General features: G+C 39.1%; 1 protein-coding gene across 4 annotated transcripts in view; it reads left to right on the top strand.

Moving 5' to 3' along the window:
- The window catches only part of tnpo1 (transportin 1), an 82,517-nt gene that overhangs the window by 23,355 nt on the left and 40,506 nt on the right, over window positions 1-18,656 (top strand). For all 4 annotated transcript variants that reach the window (XR_004411502.1, XM_033018691.1, XM_033018690.1 and 1 more), the window contains exons 4-6: window positions 2,196-2,345; window positions 6,629-6,735; window positions 15,566-15,699. Coding sequence is in view for 3 of the 4 variants with exons in the window: in XM_033018691.1 (XP_032874582.1) it covers window positions 2,196-2,345; window positions 6,629-6,735; window positions 15,566-15,699 (391 nt within the window). In the remaining variant the exon portion in view is untranslated. The remainder of the gene's footprint in view (window positions 1-2,195; window positions 2,346-6,628; window positions 6,736-15,565; window positions 15,700-18,656) is intronic.

Genomic DNA, 18,656 nt, shown 5'->3' with positions numbered 1-18,656 from the left:
TGCCCTCTTACATGTACGGCTCTCTGCATATTGCCTGAGGAAACTTTCCTGAACTCATTTAACAAATTCTGTCTCGTCTAAAGCTCTTGCATTAGATAATAGGTGCAGGAGTAGGCCATGCGGCCCTTCGAGCCAGCACCACCATTCAATATGATAATCCACAATCAGTACCCCGTTCCTGCTTTCTCGCCATATCTCGTGATTATTTATTCTGGTATAATGTTGCAATATAAAGGTAGGTCATTCAGCCACTCCCTGCGCTGGCTCATTGAAAACCTCCATAAATCCACTGCTCTTCTCTCCCAACCAGCTCACCACAAAGCAATACTCTCTAGATTAGATCCTCTCCAATACACATGCAATTCACTTTTGTGTAATCTGATTTCATGCCTTTGAATTACAAATTTTAACCGTATGAAGTACTTTCCAGTTTTCACAAGTTGTGCTGAAATACAGAACACTTATACGAGAGAAGAAAATACTTCTACCTTAAATACCCAAAGCATATTTTAGTCGGTAAAACATATGTTTATTTCACTCATCCTACTATCTCTGAACCAATTTCAGACCCAGTTGTTACCATTTTTTATATTTTGCAGGATATCTGTTAGAAAATGAGATTTGGGGAAACTGTTATTGATAGGGGAAGTGGGACCTTTACATATGATGGGAAATTTGCGTTGGAAGAAGAATTGAGGGGTGACAAAAGTGAACTATTATAATGAGGAAGGATTGATGGGAGAAGTTATGTCTGAGATTAAAAATAAATAAGTGTGAGAAAGAAAAATGCCCTTGTGATTGATGATGAATATGTGGAAGTTGAAGGAATCTCGTTGTGTTCGATGTAAGCATAAGAAATAATGGCTGCTGTTTACACCCTTTATCTCTTTGTGTGTGGCACAGCATAGTTCTAATGCCATCTACAAATTTGCTGACAACACCACTGTAGTTGGCCGTATTAGAGGTGTTGATGGTTGAACACCTGGTTGATTGGTGTCCCAGCAACAACCTCTCGCTCAACGTCAGCAAATCCAAGGGACTAATTGTTAACTTCAGTTAGAGGAGACCAGGAGACCGCGTGCCTGTATTCATTGCTGGGTCAGCGGTGGAGAGAGAGAGCAGCTTCAAATTTCTGGGTGTTAACATCTCAGATGGCACGTCCTCGTCGCAGCACATTGATGTAATCGTGAGGAAGGTATGCCAGCGTCTCTACTTTCTATAGCATGAAGGGATTTGGCTTGTCGCCAAATACTGAAGCATTGTGGAAGGAATCCTGGCTGGTTGCATTATGGCCTAGTGTGACAGTTCTGATGCACAGGAAAGCATGAGGCAGCAAAGAGCTGCCAGTCCATCAGGGCACAACTTCCCTACTATTGAAAGCATCTGCATGAGGTACTGCCTCAAGAAAGCAGCATCTATCATCAAGGATCATCACAATTTGGGCATGGCTGCTTCTTGCTGCTACTGTCGGGCAGGAGGTGCAGAAATCAGAACCACAAGTTTCAGGAACAGCTACTTCTTATCCACTATGGTTTTCACTGTACCTCTGTAAACGTGACAATAAACTAAACTGAACTATGGACGCTTTACAAATTGTGTACTTCTGCAGTAAAATATTTATTTAGTCTTTTTCCTTTTCACTCTTGTAGAATTTATGTTCTTATGTTGTTTGAGCCTGTGATGCTGCTGCAAGCAGGATTTTCATTGTACCTCTTATCTCACTGTACAAAATTGATAATAAACTCAACTTGATAAAACCGGTAAAAAGAAACTATACTCATCCTTGCTATGATATTATAGAACCTAGGTCCTGAAGTTAAAGCTGGATTATTAATTGTCTAAATCACACAAATAAACAATATAATGAATTGGCCTAGATTTGTGATTATTTGCTGCTGTTTGTGAATCACTGCAAACATTTTCAAGTCGTCTAAATCACCTGAGACAAAGCCCAATTGATAAATCCTGGGTCGGTGTGTAGTTTTGGTAGACAATTTGCTGTTTTGTTCCTGACACCAGCTTTATGTTGGAGGAGATCACTGGATTAATTAGTGTTTTTGTTATGGTATGAATGGCATAATTTTTCAGTTGGTCATTTCTAGTTTTGATGTGATTTTAAAATACAATGTGCAGTTTAAATGTACCAGTGGTGATTTATGTTAATACATATGCATATGCAATATGTTCCATTGCAGATGAACCCACACGATCCCTGAGTGGTTTAATACTGAAGAACAATGTGAAAGCACATTTACATAACTTTCCAAATGGGGTCACTGATTTCATTAAAATCGAGTGCCTGAGAAACATTGGTGATTCTTCACCCTTAATAAGAGCCACAGTTGGTAAGTTGCTATAATTTGTTGACTCTTTATGCTTCCTTAAATATTTCTTTAAAAAGTAAGATTGTTGAAATTAATAAACTTGATCTTAACCCAAATAGACCGAAATAGATGTAATGAGGAGTAAATGCTTTTGTAGGTCCCATGCAATTGAGGTGCCCTTTGTTATTTGGCTAGTCCAGTTTTTAGCAGCTGTTTTTCGCAGCACCCTTGTGAATATTCAGCATGTGAATTTTTAAACTTAATTTTAATTTTAAATTTAATTGGAACTTCGATTTCTAGCTAGATTTACATAGAAATTGAAGGCTTACTTGAAGGATAAGCTAAAAATCTGAAGTTTATCCAATCCACCTCTTCAGAAGGAAGCATTTTTTTAAATTGTAAGTTTTACTTTGCTGGTGATTCATTAACCAGTAAATAGGGAAAGCCTGATTCTCCTCGTAATAGATTGTAGTGCAGAATTTTAAGGGGGTTACTAACCAAATCATAATTGCAAAATGATTTTTCCAAATGTTGTGGATACAATAAGCAAATTATCTGGCACCCTCGGTTCTTTGGTGTTGGATTATTGGAATTTCAAGACCATATGATGTTATTCCTAAAATATCACAACACAATTCCTTTTACATTTTTCTTAATGACATAATAAATATTTCAGTCAACCTGGTTATTTTAAAGCAGATTTGGAAAATAGGGCCCCGGTGAGGCAGAAATCGAATTAAGATTTCCAAACAATTGGGATGCGAATTAGTAGACTTATTGTAGTCTGCAGAAGGCTGATGTTGGTTGCTAGGTAGAACTGTTAAATGGAAGGAGCCCCATCTCTTACAACCAACACCTCATTCTTCCAAGGTTTCTAACATGTTGCTGCACCATGCTGAAATTCATCACACTTATCCTTCTCTCTGGAGTCTGTATTTTCTGCTACTTCAAACAGATATCCAATTGCTCTTTAAAAGATACAGTGATCTCTGGCTCAGTGGCATTCCTTTTTTTAAGAAATGCCTGTAATCCTTTAATTCCATTTTAAATTCATAACTCATGAAACTGATCTTCCCGTCTAAAAATCCACAAATTTTAATGTCTATCTTTGTGCTCAATTAATAGTCCTGTTTCTAACATTATTTCAAAGACGTTTCCTTAATTATGGCCTGATAACGGCGAAAAAACTAATACTTAAATTTTGGAAACACACATCAGTCCCTACTGTTAAGATGTGGATTACAAACATGTCCGAGACACTACATTTGGAAAATATTAGACTTGTCTTGGCAGAAAAAACAGATCAATTTTTCAAGACGTGGACACCCTTCACCAAATTCTTACAAGGATAGTATGGCGCACACAACTTTGGATTTAAATCCAACTATGGGTTGGGTGAGGTGGGTGGGGGGGATGAGAGGCAGGTATATCTCCACTCTTTTCTTCCTTTTTTTCCCTCTCCTCTCTTGACATCTTTATCCACTCTTTGGCTACACGACTTTGGTAGTCTAGGGGTCCGATCTTTGCACCTCTCCCTTTTTCTCTCGTGTTCTTTCTCTTTTCTTTTCCCTTATTTTCAAGTTAAAAAGTTAAAATTGAAGCTGTACATTAACTGTATAATTTTATATGCCAATTGTTTTATTCTTATACAATTGCTTCTAATAAAAAAATTAATAATAATAATAGTCCTGTTTCAAGCTACACGCTATTTTGTTACTAAACGTCTTTGCTTGAAAGTTATTGTTATGTTCACAGAATTGTGCTTTAGATGTTTGGTTCCTTTTTGTGTAGATTCATTGAATGAATACATCAAGGAACTGCAGATACTGGTTTACAAAGAATGAGCCAAACTGTTAGAGTAACAGCATCCCTGGAGAACATGGGTAGGTGATGGTTTGGGTTGGGTCTGAAGAAGGGTCCTGACCTGTAACGTCACCTATCCATACTCCTTGTGTCCTTCATGGTATATCTTGTGTTTTTTCCAGGGGAGAAAATATCCTGATAAATATCATCTCGGTTCTGTGATTGAATCTGCTGCCAGTGCATTAACATTCATCCTTAATTAAGTAAACAGATACTGTACATAGTACTTCAGATTTGATCTCATCAATGTTCTGTATAATCGATGCATAACCTCCTTGCTTATATGTTTTGTTCACTTTGCAATACTATTGCAAAGCATACTATTAAGTATCTTAATTATGTGGTAACCTTAAAACGCACAGATCTCTCTCTGACAGCTCTGTAACCTCTTATCATTTAGATGATAGGCTTTTTTTCTTAAAGTCAAATGCTCAATTTTTACATTTTCCAATGATATGCCATTTTATGAGATATTTTATCATTCACTCAATTCATCTATGTGCCTTTCTATTCTCTACACATTTTTACCATCTTAATTTTCCACCTCTTTGTGGCATCAACAAATGTATCTGCCATGCCTTTGGTGTCTTCATTGAAATGATCCATATAAGTAATAAAAAAAATTGTCATTAATACTTACAATCAGAAAAAGACCCCATGCCTATTCTATATTTTTCTGTTAGCTTTCCATGCCAATATTTTACTACTTGTACCATAAACTTTTATTTTCTTCTCAACCATTGGTGTGGCACATAAGCACATGCCATCTGGATAGCTAAGTATATTAAACTCACCAGCATATGTTTCTGCTTCAAAGCAATTCCATAAATTGATCAAACATGGTTTCCTTTTCACAAGGCATGTTGACTTTATCTGGTTACTGTGGTTCTAATCTTTACCCCAATGACAGATGTTAAGTTGACTTCCTGCTTTCTCCTTCTCTTGGAGGAGGGATTAGTGTTTTGTTGCATTGTATTATAACTTCAGATGATATTGTCTAAAAAGTAGTGGAAATGGGTACCATTAAATGTATGAAAGGGGGAATTAGATAATTGTAGTGGAAAGACATGTAGGGACATGGAGGAAAGGGTAGAGGAGAGAGACAATTAAAATAATTCTTCCAGGGCATTGTCACAGTATTGAGCCAAATTAAACTTTTGTGATTAAATTCTGCAAACCACAAAGCACCAGATGTGATCATTGCATTAATTTAGGCATCAAGCACAAGGGAATCATGCACACTGAATGGTGAGTACCCGCCTGTGTGTAAAGAAGCTGTCCAAACTCAACAAGACCTGCGGCAAAATTCAGCTCACAGGAAGCTTTCCACTAAATTTAATGTCTGGAGTTCTATCTAAATATGCAACAAGACACATGCAGTCTTGTTGCCAGATCACTGCAACCCCCAGGGCACTGCTCTAACAGTGCCATGGGGAAACGTCATTGGCTATTCATCTTAGAGTTCTTCATTGACCTTCTTTATGTAAGGCCAAATAATATAGCTTTTTGCTGATTAATCTCCATTCAGCCCTGCCAATAATTAATTTTTGCTGTTTTACTGAAGGTCTGGGAAAGAGTTGGGGCTTTGTGTGACATACAGTTATCACACAAGTCCAGATAATGAATAGATGGAATGAGATCAAGCTGACCAGTTTTCCACTAGCCCACAAGACTCTAATTAGGAATATGATTAAATACTCACTCACAGTAAATGAGTGGATGGATAATTTTAAATCTAAGTGATAATACTTAAGTTAAACGAATTTTAACAATAACGAGGAAGAGTCATGCGTGTAAATTGAAATTCAAATCAGCTGCGATATTGCGGTGAAAGAACTTGAGTTAATATCCAATTCCCATGATCATGTGATGCAGTCATACTTTAATAGCTTATGAAACAATTAGTGGAAGTCTGCTATTGTAATCATTATAGATTTGGTCTACTACTTATACATTATAACAACACACATAGATCAGTCTTTGCAACTTCAAAAACCCATATGGGAGCGGTGACTTTGTGGGTTCACCTCAAATGTTTTTGCTGTTCTGATTTTGCCCATTCTCCATGCTTCTATCATGCACAGTTCAGAGTTAATGTAAGTGAAGATATTGCAGGTTGTGAATTGCACAGTATCAGATCTCTGATCGGTATTATTCACGGACTTTGTATTAACACCTACCCCCAAGACACATACGCACATTTCCCTCATCTTTTCTTTCATTCCTCGTACTTATCCACTCTCATGTGTTCACTTTTTGCGTACATTTCTTTCTAAGCAATGCAATTTGTGGATATTATGGACGCATCAATAAAATGACAAGTTGACCAATTGTACACTGCATAAAATTATATGATATCAGCACTTTTTAAATCTAAATTTTCAGTTAGATCAAGCTTCATTTAGAAGTGTTGTTACAAATTTTTTTAAATTTTAAAACAGGAATACTGATAACAACTATAGCCTCAAAAGGAGAGCTTCAAAATTGGCCAGATCTCTTGCCCAAGCTGTGTGCGCTTTTGGACTCAGAAGATTACAATACATGTGAAGTAAGTTTGTGGTGTAATTTATTTTTTTTTGTTGCAATTTCTGTTTTTCTCCATTTTTCTCAACATTATTTAACAATAATGTTGTACGAGTTCAATTGTCATTAATTCCAAAATTGTATCACTGTTCAGATTAAACACCATCTGCCATTTCTCTGCTAATTTCTATCTGCACCTGTAATGTATCCCGCTGCAAGCCTTCTTCACTGTCTGCAACTCCACCAATTTTGTAGTTGGCTGCAAACGTAGTATCCAACCCATCTACATTTACATCCGTCACTTGCATAAATCAAAAACAAGAGGTCCCATCGGAACTCCATTGATCATAGACCCTCCAGCCAGAATAACACCTTTCCACCACAACCCTCCTGTTTTCTATGAGTAAGCCAATTCTAAAGATAAGTAACTGGATCCAAGTCACTGTGGATCCTGTACTTGGTAAGCTTCTGGATTAACTACAATGGGGGATTTATCAATTTCTTTACTAAATTCCATGTGAACAACATCCACTGCCCCACCCTCATCGACCACTTTCTTCACTTCCTCAAGAAGTTCAATCAAGTTCATAAGACATGACCTGCTGCGGACAAAGCCTTGCTGACTGTCTAATTAACCCATTTTCTTCAAAATGCGAGTATATCCTATCCCAAAGAATTATCTCAAGTCTTCCATATCTCTGATGGGAAGATCAAGAGGGCAAGCTTCCTGTGGTTACTTCTAGATTGTATGTTTTGGTCTGAACACTTTAGTTTGACAGGGATAAATAAAACACATGGTGTTTTGCAAACCAGTTTCTTTACTTATATAATCCTTGTCTCTGGGCAGCTAAAATCACAGTTGTGAGGCAATTTCCTTATTGAAAGAGAATGATGTCCATGATTGATGTTGAAGGCTGTTGAAGCTAGCATCGTCATTTGGGTATATGAGCTTGATCTAAATGTGTCATGGGAGACATTTAAACGATTCATTTTGTATTGAATACATTTTGTCATGTTCCCCGAACTAGAGTCCCTGATCCCCACCTCTGGTATAATCATCAGCAGCTTTACCTGTGTTTGTTGTGGCAGCACATGTCCCTTTAAATGTACAATCAATAATACTTTGTGGCATTTTGGGGTTTGTAATCTGCCAATAACTTTACGGAAACTGATAAATTAAGTGTTCTTAGTGTTCTGAGTATTCTTCTAAACTAAGATTCGATTTGTGAATTCCTTTTAAAAGGATCCGTAAGGAATATGCGAGAAAAGAGAGTTTTAAATGTTGGAATTTAAAATATTTGATATTAAAAATTAATAACATCTGGTGTGTCTTGTGCTCAAGTGTCTTTGTATCAGTACCAATTGCCAAGATTAATCTAATTAATTCATTGAGATACCATACTGAGCTATCAGCACAACAAAATGATTAATTGTTAACTCTTTATTCAAGAAGGGCTGTAGGGAAAATGCTGGGAACTATTGGCCAGTGAGCTTAACATCTGCAGTTGGAAAGTTACTGGAAAGTATTCTGAGGGATAGGATGAGTGCATTTAGATTGGCATGGGCTGATTGGGGTTAGTCAGCATGGTTTTGTATGTGGGAGGTCGTTTCTCACAAATCTGAGTTTTTTGAAGACGTGACCACGGAGGTTGATGAGGGCAGAGCTATAGATGTATATATGGACTTCAGCAAAGCATTCAACAAGGTTTCGCATGGTTGGCTGCTCTGGAAGGTTAGATCACACGGGAGAGATAGCTGAATGGATAGAAAATTGGTTTTGTGGAAGGAAGCGAAAGGTGATAGTGGAAGGTTGTTTCTCAGACTGGAGGCCTGTGACTAGTGGTGTGCCTCTGGGTTCAGTACTGGGCCCATTGCTGTTTGTCATATCAATGATTTGGATGAGAACATGCATGGCAAGATTAGCAAGTTTGCAGATGATACAAAAGTAGGTAGTTTTGCTGATAGTGAAGTTAGTTGTGAAAAATTGCAGCAGGATCATGATTGATTGGCCAGGTGGTCTGAGGAATGGTTTGATGGCATTTAATACAGAGAAATGTGAGGAGTTGCTTTTTGGGAAGTCTATAACATGGGCAGAACCTACACATGGTTCCTTGAAGGTAGAGTCGCAGGTAGATTGGGTAATCAAAAAGGCATTTGGCACAATGGCCTTCGTCAACCTAGAGTATAGAAGTTGGGAGGTCATGTTGCAGTTGTAATAGACGTTGGTGAAGCCGCATTTAGAGCATTTTGTTCAGTTCTGGGCACCATGGTATAGGAGGGATGGTATCAAGCTGGAAAGGGGTCAGAGAAAATTTGAGGATGTTGCCAAGACTAGAATGTGTGTGCTATATAGGGAGAGGTTGAGTAGGTTGGGACTCTATTCCTTAGAGCACAGGTGGATGAGGGGTGATCATTTAGAGGTGTATAAAATTATGAGAGGAATAGATTGGGTAGATGCACAGAGTATCTTGCCCAGACTAGGACCAGCGGACATAGGTTTAAGGTGAAGGGGAAAAGATTTAATTGGAATCTGAGGGGTAACTTTTTCACACAAAGGGTGGTGGGTGTATGGGACAAGCTATCAGATGAGGTAGTTGAAGCAGGGACTATCCTAACATTTAAGAAATAGTTAGACAGGTACATGGATGGGACAGGTTTGGAGGGATATGGACCAAACACTGGCAAGTGGGACAAGTGTAGCTGGGACATGTTGGCCGGTGTAGGCATGTTGTTCCGAAGTGTCTGTTTCCACATTATATCACTGAGTCTATGACTCAGTTTATAAATTTAAATGTAACCTTAGTCGAGATATTAATGAATTGTAGTTAATTTTAACAAAGATTTAATACAAATGAAAAATGAATGAAATGGCGAGAGAATGTGGCTATATTGTGAAAGTCTTTAAATACATTATTTGACATTAAAACATTGTTCAGAAACAGAAATGTTACAGCTGTATAGCTTGGATGTGTTTGTTGTTGCAGGTCTGATTTCTCTTCATAAATGGAAATAACAGTGTGTTTGTTGAAACTTGTAATAGCGTTGTCCCCTTCAATCGAGTCTTTCAAGTATCACTGTTCCACCAATGAATGTAAATTTAAACAGCTTAGAATGATCCCTGGGTACTTGGCTTTCATAACAGCTGTATTCAGTCTGAAGAAGGGTCCCAACCTGAAACCTCACCCATTGTTTTTCTCCAGAGATGCTGCCTAACCCGCTAAGTTACTCCAGCACTTGGTGTTTATCCTCGGATAAACTAGCATCTGCAGTTCCTTTCTACATGACTATATACTTTTGTTGCTTGTGATTGTCACTAGGGTGAGAAGGTTTTATGCCCATCACAGTTTCCTTTAGAAAGCAGGAGTGACTTGCCTTGAGTTAATGCAGCCTGTTTAAAATCTAAAAATCAAATCAAATATTTTTTTTATGATTTGAGATCTCTGGTCATTTGTGGGCAAAAAAGTAGTGGGACGGTGTCACAAGCATGGAAGTTCTGACTTGCTGACCTAGTCATCGTTCAGGCCACCATTTTGCTGGGCAGACCATGTAATCATGGATAGCTCACTTTAGCTCCTTTATGTAGTTCTTACACAGGGTTACTGCAACCAGAGACATCCAAGAAAGTGGCATAAGGATTGTATCAAAGATGGCCTCAAACTCATTGGGCCTCCTGAAGATAGAGGGTGGTGGTGGAAGATGGATATTTTGACCAATGGAGTTCCGCAGGGATCTGTGCTGGAACCTCTGCTGTTTGTGATAAATATAAATGACCTAGACGTAAATGATGGGTTGGTGAGTACGTTTGCTGACGACACTAACATTGGAGGAGTTGCAGACAGTGAGGAAGGCTGTCAGAAGATACAGCAGGATATAGATCAGCTGTAAAAATGGCAGATGGAGTTCAACGCGAGCAAGTACGAGTTGTCGCACATTGGGAGGTTGAATGTAAGAAGAGAGTATACTGTTAATGGCAAGACCCTTCACTGCATTGATGTGCAGAGGGATCTTGGAGTCCAAATTTGTATCTCACTGAAGTGGCAGCACAAGCAGATTGGGTGGTAATGAAAGCATACAGTGTGCTTGTCTTCATGACGGGCATAGAATATAAGAGTCAGGAAGTAATGGTGCAGCTCTATAGGACTTTGGTTAGGTTGCAGTTGGAGTATTGCGTGCAGTTCTGTTTGCCCCATTACAGGAAGGAGGCTTCGGAGAGGGTGCAGAGGTGGTTTACCAGGATGTTGCCCGGGTTAGAGGGGTTCAGCTACAGGGCGAGGTTGGATAGACTTGGATTGTTTTCTCTGGAACGTCAGGGAGGCTTGTTAAAAGTGTATAAAATTATAATTGGCATAGATAGGGTCGATGGTCAGAACCTTTTTCTCTAGGCTGGAAATGTTCAACACTAGAGGGCATAGCTATAAGATGAGAAGAGGAGAGATTAATGGGGATGTGCGGGGCTAGCTTTTTTACAAAATGGTGGGCGCCTGAAACACACTGCTGGAGGTGATGGTTGAGGCAGATATGTTAGTGGTGTAAGGTAGTTAGGCTTTTAGTGGAAGTGCAGGGAATAGAGGGATATGGATCGTACAGGCAGATGAGATCAGTTTAACTAGGCATGATGTTTAGCTCTAAAATTGAGCAGAAGGGCTTTATCTTGTGCTGTTCTAAGTCTTGTGCCCAGGACTGAGCAAACTTAACCACAACCTTCCTTCACCAATGGACTTTGTTTAGGTTGCACACCATACTTCAGTTTGCACTATTTTGAGGAGGTTACCCAGTATCACCGATAAGTTATCGATGATTGTAAATGTATTTGTTGTGTGGTTGCATTAATATGCCTATAAAGCTGCAGCAGCTAAGAATTTAGGTGAGGAGGAAATTTTAAAGTCGATGTGCAAGGCATGTTATTTTACAGAGTAGTAGGTTCCTAAAACATGCTGCCCGGGGAGGTGCTGGAAGCCGATATGATACCAATGTTTAAAATGCATTTAGACAGGCACATGACCTAGCAGTGAATGGAGTGATATAGACTAGGGCAAGTAGATAGCATTAGTTTCATTTGGCATCTTGATTGGCACAGACATTGTGGGTCGAAGGACCTTTTCCTGTTCTATGTAGTTCTGTAATCAATGTTCTAATTTCATTATTCCTTTCCTGGTGCATATGATAATCATACTCTCGACTCATGGAAATTTGGTTGTGAGAGGGACAGGAATGGTAGCTCAAAATTCAAGTGTTTGATGTTTCAGATGTGATAGGCAGGTAGAAGAAGTGGAGGATTGATTGCTTTACTAATCAGGGAGAAAATCATGGTGGCAATAGAGAAAATATAAGAAAGGTGCAATCGCTCTAATGGGATTGTACCATAGGCTTTAGAAGATAGAGGAACAGATCATGGAAAGATGCAAAAACGACAGGGTTGTCGACTTCAATTTTGATTGGGAATTAGTGCAAAAAATAATTTGGTAAGAGGATTTCCTGAACCAGTCCAACTCGAAGAGGATCTTATACTGGAAAACTAGCCTGGTCAGGAAACAGTGATCAGATCTCCAATTTTTTAAATAGTTATGTACAAGAATACATCTGGACCTTGGGGGAAGGAACAAAATTGGGGTACGGTGGATTACAGGATTATTAGGTAGAGGCTTGGGAGAGTAAATTAGCAGTTGTCATTGTGTAAGTCCACATCTGTTGTGTGGGAGCCATTTAAAGGCCAAATGATCAAAGTTTAGGACTGGCATGTCCCAGTAAAGAGGAAGGATAAGGATGTCGAATAAGGGAACCGAGAGATGACAAAAGAGGTTGTAAATTTGGTTAAAAAGAGAAAAAGGTGGATGCAAGGTTTAGAAAGATGTAATCTGACGGGGCCAGAGAAACATAAAGTAAGCAGGAAAGAACTCGAGCAGGTAATTTGAAGAGCCGAAAGAGGCCATGAAATGTCATTTACGAGACAGATTAAAGAACATCTCAAGGCTTTTTATACGTACATTAAAAGCAAGAGGGTAACCAGGGAGATGGTAGACCACTCAAGGATAAAGAAGGGAATTTATGCTTGGAATCAGAAGATGTAGGTGAAATACGAAATAAGTAGTTTGCATCTGTATTCACCAAGGAGAACGACATGGAGGACAGCGAGATCAGTGGGGGATGATTAATATGCTAGGTCACATTGAGATCAAGAAGGGGGTGGTATTGATGCTCTTGACAAGCATTAGGGTGGATAAATCCCCGGAGCCTGATAGGGTCAATCCCAGGTTTTGGAGAGAGGCAAGAGAGTAGATTGCAGGGGCCTTGATGAAGATCTTTGAATCCTTCCTAGCCACAGGTGAGATATAGGAGGACTGGTGAGTAACCATTGTTCTTTCAAGAAGGGAAGAAGAGAGAATCCAGAAAATCATATGGAGGTGTGCCTCACTGGTATTGGAGATGATTCTTTATGATAGGATTTACTCACATTTTGAAGAGTATGGGCTAATTAGGGACATTCATGATCGCTTTGTCCACAGCAGGTTATGTCTTACGAACTGAATTGAATTTTTTGTTAGGTGAAAAGGGGTCAATGAGGCAGTGGGTGTTATGTCAGGAATAGCTACTTCCCCTCAGCCATCAGGCTATTAAACCTGGTTTGGACAAAACTCTGATTATTAGCAACCACTTTCTGTTATTTGCACTACCAGTTTATTTATTCATGTGTGTATATATTTATATCATGGTATATGGACACATTTATCTGTTTTGTAGTAAATGCCTACTATTTTCTGTGTGCTTAAGCAAAGCAAGAATTTCATTGTCCTATACAGGGACACATGACAATAAACTCACTTGAACTTGTACGTGAATTTTAGTAAGACATTTGGCGAAGTCTCATGGTAGGCTTATCTAGAAGATTACAATGCATATGATCCCCGGTGACATGGATACGGCACAGGCCTACTCAATGCAGAGAGTTATGGTGGAAGGATGTTATGCTGGCTGGAGGTCTGTGACCAGCGGAGTTTTACATACAACATAACAGCACAAGAATAGGCCCTTCGGCTGTCTGTCTGTCTGTCACATGATGCCAAGACCAATTATTGTCTACCTGCCCATAATCCATATCCCACCATCCCCTGCATATCCATATGGCTTTCCAAAAGTCTCTTGGACACTTAAGACACTATCGTATCTGACTCCACACCAGCAGTGCTTTCCAGGCACTTATCATGCTGTGTTTAAAAATAAAATGCCTCACACATCTCTTTTAACATCAGTTCTGCAGGGGTTACACTGAGACCTCTGCTTGTGATATATATAAACCACTTGGACGTAAATATAGATGGGTTGGGTTTGCCGACAGCAAAGGCTGTCACAGTATACAGCAGGATTTAGATCAGCTACAGAAAGAGGAATGGCAGATAGAGTTTAAACCGAGCAAGTGTGAGGAGTTGTACTTTGGAAGGTCAAATATAAGGGGTAAGCAACACCCTTAACATTGAGCGTAAATCTTGGGGTCCAAGTCCATAGCTCCCTGAAATTGATAGTGGTAAAGAAGGCATGTGATACGTTTGTCTTCACTGGCCGGGGGCAGTGAGAATTAGTCAGGAAATCATGATGCAGCTTTATAGGACTTTGGTTAGTCCTCATTTGGAGTATTGTATGCAGTTCTGTTGAATTATTATAGGAAGAATATGGAGGCTTTGAAGAGGGAGCAGAAGGGGTTTACCAGAATGCTGCCGAGATTAGAGTGTATTAGCTATAAGGTGAAGTTGAACAACCCCAATTGTTTTCTCTGCAAGGTTGAGGAGAGACCTGATTGAAGTGAATTTGATTATGCGAGGCATAGGTTATTAGAGCGGTGGTGGAGGCAGATATGATAGTGGCATTTAAGAAGCTTTTAGATAGACACACGGATATGCAGAGAATGGAACATATGCAGACAGAGGTGATGAGTTGAACTTTGCATTGTACATTGGGCTGAAAGGCCTATTCCTGTGCCGTACTGTTTTGTTACCGTCAACAAAAAAGCTGGTTAGCAGCAGGATAAAGCAAATAAAGGCATCCTGGCTGGTGTTGCAGACCTGTCATCCAGAATAAAATTTGCTTTGGGGTAAATTGGCCCAGTATAGTCGTAGCATCGGTATCTAACCGTCAATGTGAAATACTTCCCAAAGGTTTTCTGTCAGCAAAACATAGAATATATTCAATCTGATTAAATTCCAGTCCATCTATTTACTTTAATTTTTTTATCAAAATTATAGAACATATGGTCAAAGTATTGTGTAGGAAAGAACTGCAGATGCTGGTTTAGATCGAAGATAGACTCAAAATGCTGGAGTAACTCAGCAGGACAGGCAGCATCTCTGGAGAGAAGGAATGGGCGATGTTTCGGGTTGAGACCCTTCTTCAGACTGGTCAATAGTATTGTCGGTTGATCGGGCTTGAAGCAAACATTTGAAAAGGAGCAGAATTATAGAGGTAGTGAGTGCCAACTGTTTATGTCGAGGCCGGATTGGACAGTGTGTGCATTCAGAAATGAGGAAGAAAAACCCTGCTATCTGCGAACCTAGAAATAATAGGGATGGGGAATGTTTTCCGAAATATGGTTATAGATTGTATTGGAAAATAATCCATATCTCATTCAAGATCACATTAGTTCTGAAGTCCTTCCATATAACACGTTAGTAAAGATACACAAATTAGCATAAATGGTCATTTTTAAACTATCTATTTGCAAATAGTTTGCTGAGAATGAAATAAAGTACGTTTCTCCCTTATATGGTTTGCTTAAAATGTCAGAAATGCAGTTAAAGTTGACTTTGGTAATTGTATAACATAATTGACACGTGCTTCTTACTAGTTGTATTGTTTCCTTTTTTCAGGGAGCCTTTGGCGCTCTTCAGAAGATATGTGAAGATTCTGCTGAGATTTTAGACAGTGATATCCTGGACAGACCTCTCAATGTCATGATTCCTAAATTTCTGCAGTTTTTTAAACACAGCAGTTCCAAGATAAGGCAAGATCAATTTTATGTTCCGGAAATTTTGGGTATTTGTGAAGTTCAACAGTGCACGGTGGCATAATGAAGTTGCAGTTAGAATAGCTGTCTCACAGCCTCACCGACATGGGTTCAGTGGTAATCTGTCAATGTGGAGTTTCCACGTTCTTCCTTTGGCCACATGGATTTCCCATCTGCTCTGGTTTCCTTCCACATCCACAAAGATGCACCAGTTTCCCAATTAATTGTGTATGTGGTCAGTGGGAGAATCGGGCAGAGGTGGGGTTGTTAATAGTTAAGTGGACAAGAAAGAAATTTGAAAAAAATAAGTGGGGGAATTAATGAGATACATCTGGAGCTGGCATGAACTTAATGGATGAATGGTTTTAATGTCATGAGCATTTTCTAACTAAAAATTGTGCAATGTGTGGTTTAGTAAGGCCATGTTTAGTTTAGAGATACAGCGCGGAATCAGGCTCTTCAGCCCAACGGGTCTGCACTGACCAGCGATCCCCACATATTAACACTGTCCTACACACACTTGGGCCAATGTTTATATTTATCAAGCCAATTTACCTATGTACCTGTACGTCTTTGGATACTTGTAGGCAAATTCTTTATCTGAATTTTAGTGTTAATTTTAGAAGATTGTCTTATTTGTTAAGTGAGAACTGGGATATAGGTGAATGCACAAGGAACACAATCGACGAAGATTATAGACGAGGGTAAAAATGTAATGAAGCAGTTGGCTTGAAACCAAAGGTGTGATTGTGAACTTTATCTTTATCAAACGGTTACGCCTGATAGGATCAAAATCTAGAACAATACAGCATGGGGTATAGGTCCTCCAGCCCTGATCTATCCCTGACAGTGCTTCATAGTACTAGATAGCAGTCCTTCAGCCACCCACCACTGTGTGGGTGGAAAAAACCTTGCCCTGCACATTTCTGTAAACTTCACTACTCTCACTTTAATGCAGTTCATTCTGGTATTTGGCATTTCCACCCTGGGGGGGGGGGGGGGGGGGGGGGGGGGGGTTCTGTCTATCCTGTCTATGCCTCTCATAATTTATTGTATTTCTATCAGGTGTCCCACAATCTCTGATGTTCTAGAGAATACAATTCAGTTTGTTCAACCTTCCTGATAGCTAATACCCTTTAAATTCAGGTAGCATTCCGCTTAATTACTTCAGCATTTTGTGTCTATCTTCAGTGTAAACCAGCATCTGCAGTTCTTTCCTGCACATACAATATGCCGCCTTTACCACTTCTTGTGTTACCATTTTCAGAAAGCTGTGGACTTGGACCCCAATGCTGTTAAGGGCCTTGCCATTAACTATATAATTTCCCCTTGCATTCAACCTCCCAAAGTGCGACACCTCACACCTACTCAAACTAAACTCCAACAGCCATATCTCTGCTCATTTCTGTAGCTGATCTATTATATATCCTGCTGACAGCCTTCCTTGCTATTCACAACTCCACTGATTTTAGTGTCGTTTTCAAAATTACTGACCAACCCATCCACATTTACGTCCAATTCATGTAAATATCACACAAAACAAAGGTCCCAGCATAAATCGCTGTGGCACTCCACCGGTCTCCAGCCAGAATAATATCCTTCTACCACAACCTTTGTATTCTATTGGCAAGCTAGTTCAGAATACAAATGACAAGTCACTGGTTCCCATGATTGTAATCTTCTGGATCAGCCTACCATAAGGGACTTTATCAAATGCCATACTAGAATCCATGTAGATAACATCCTCAGCCCTAAACTCAGCGATCATCTTTGTCACTTTCTCAAAAAACACAAGTCCTTAAGACATGACCTGCTGCGAACAAAGGTGTGCTGACTGCCTCTAATTAGCCCATACTCTTTGAAATGCGAATGCATCAGAATCCTCTCCTAACCCTTGCATTGAGGATAGTTACCTCATCCTACAGATTTAAAAAAATCTTATTGATATTTTTAAAGAAATGCTTTTGTAAATTTGTGATTATGCATCACAACTCTTGTCACATCAGCTGTGTTAGAGTTAAAATACTTTTGTGTGATACTTACATTTTGGAATATTTCAGAAAATATATAGTTATAATTGGAGGTTTTTACAGTCTCAACCTTGTGCATGGAGGAGGGGGAGGGAGGAGAGGGAGGATGGATGAGAAGAAACCCCACTGGTGATCTTGATGGGTTCTTCTGATCAAACATGAAAAGCAAATACAGAACTTGACCATGAATTTCCCTTTGTTTATATATTTGTTTGTGCTCTTCCATTCTGCTTCCCACATGTAATGCCACTGATTTTGTCTGCTATGTTTTTAATGCCTCCTGCATCCTCCAGTCTTATTCTGAAACTTGTAAGATCGGAACAACAAATATGTACCCAACTTTAGTGTCTGCAATTAATTAAAACGTGTAAAATTATTTAGTTTGTGCATTAGTACGTTGGAAGCGCTAATTTCCAAATTAATGTGTATTAAAAAAAAGGAAGTTTAATTATAGATTTACCAAAAATATTGCAGATTCAGTTCTATAAAGAATTTGAGTAAAACAAAAAGATGAAGTAATACAACAGATTAGGCAGCATCTGTGGAAGGAATGGATCGATGATGTTTTGGGTTGGGACCCTTCTTATGCTACCCTTTTTCCTTCCACAGACTGCCTGATCCACTGAATTACTTCAGCACTTTGTTTAACTCAAGATTCCAACATCTACAGTTTTTTGTGTTTCTACAAGGAACTTGCTGTGTTTGTTTTAATGTCAGATTGGCAGCTTTTGTCCATATTTTTTCATTCTCGAAAAAATCCTTGAGATACAATTGTTTTAGAATATCCAGTATGAGTGTACAGATTACTGTACAGAATTTTGTTTATATCATTGACTACAATTAGTATATTTTGGTATTTGGCATTTCTGCCGCAAGGTGCCGCAAATTTAAATATTAGAGCATCCTCTAGTGGTAAAAGTTTGA

Source organism: Amblyraja radiata, chromosome 3 (genome assembly GCF_010909765.2).
Source record: "Amblyraja radiata isolate CabotCenter1 chromosome 3, sAmbRad1.1.pri, whole genome shotgun sequence".
In the NCBI taxonomy this organism is placed as follows: domain Eukaryota; kingdom Metazoa; phylum Chordata; class Chondrichthyes; order Rajiformes; family Rajidae; genus Amblyraja; species Amblyraja radiata.
The sequence above is the reverse complement of the archived record's forward strand: the minus strand, read 5'-3'. Positions and strand labels throughout refer to the sequence as shown.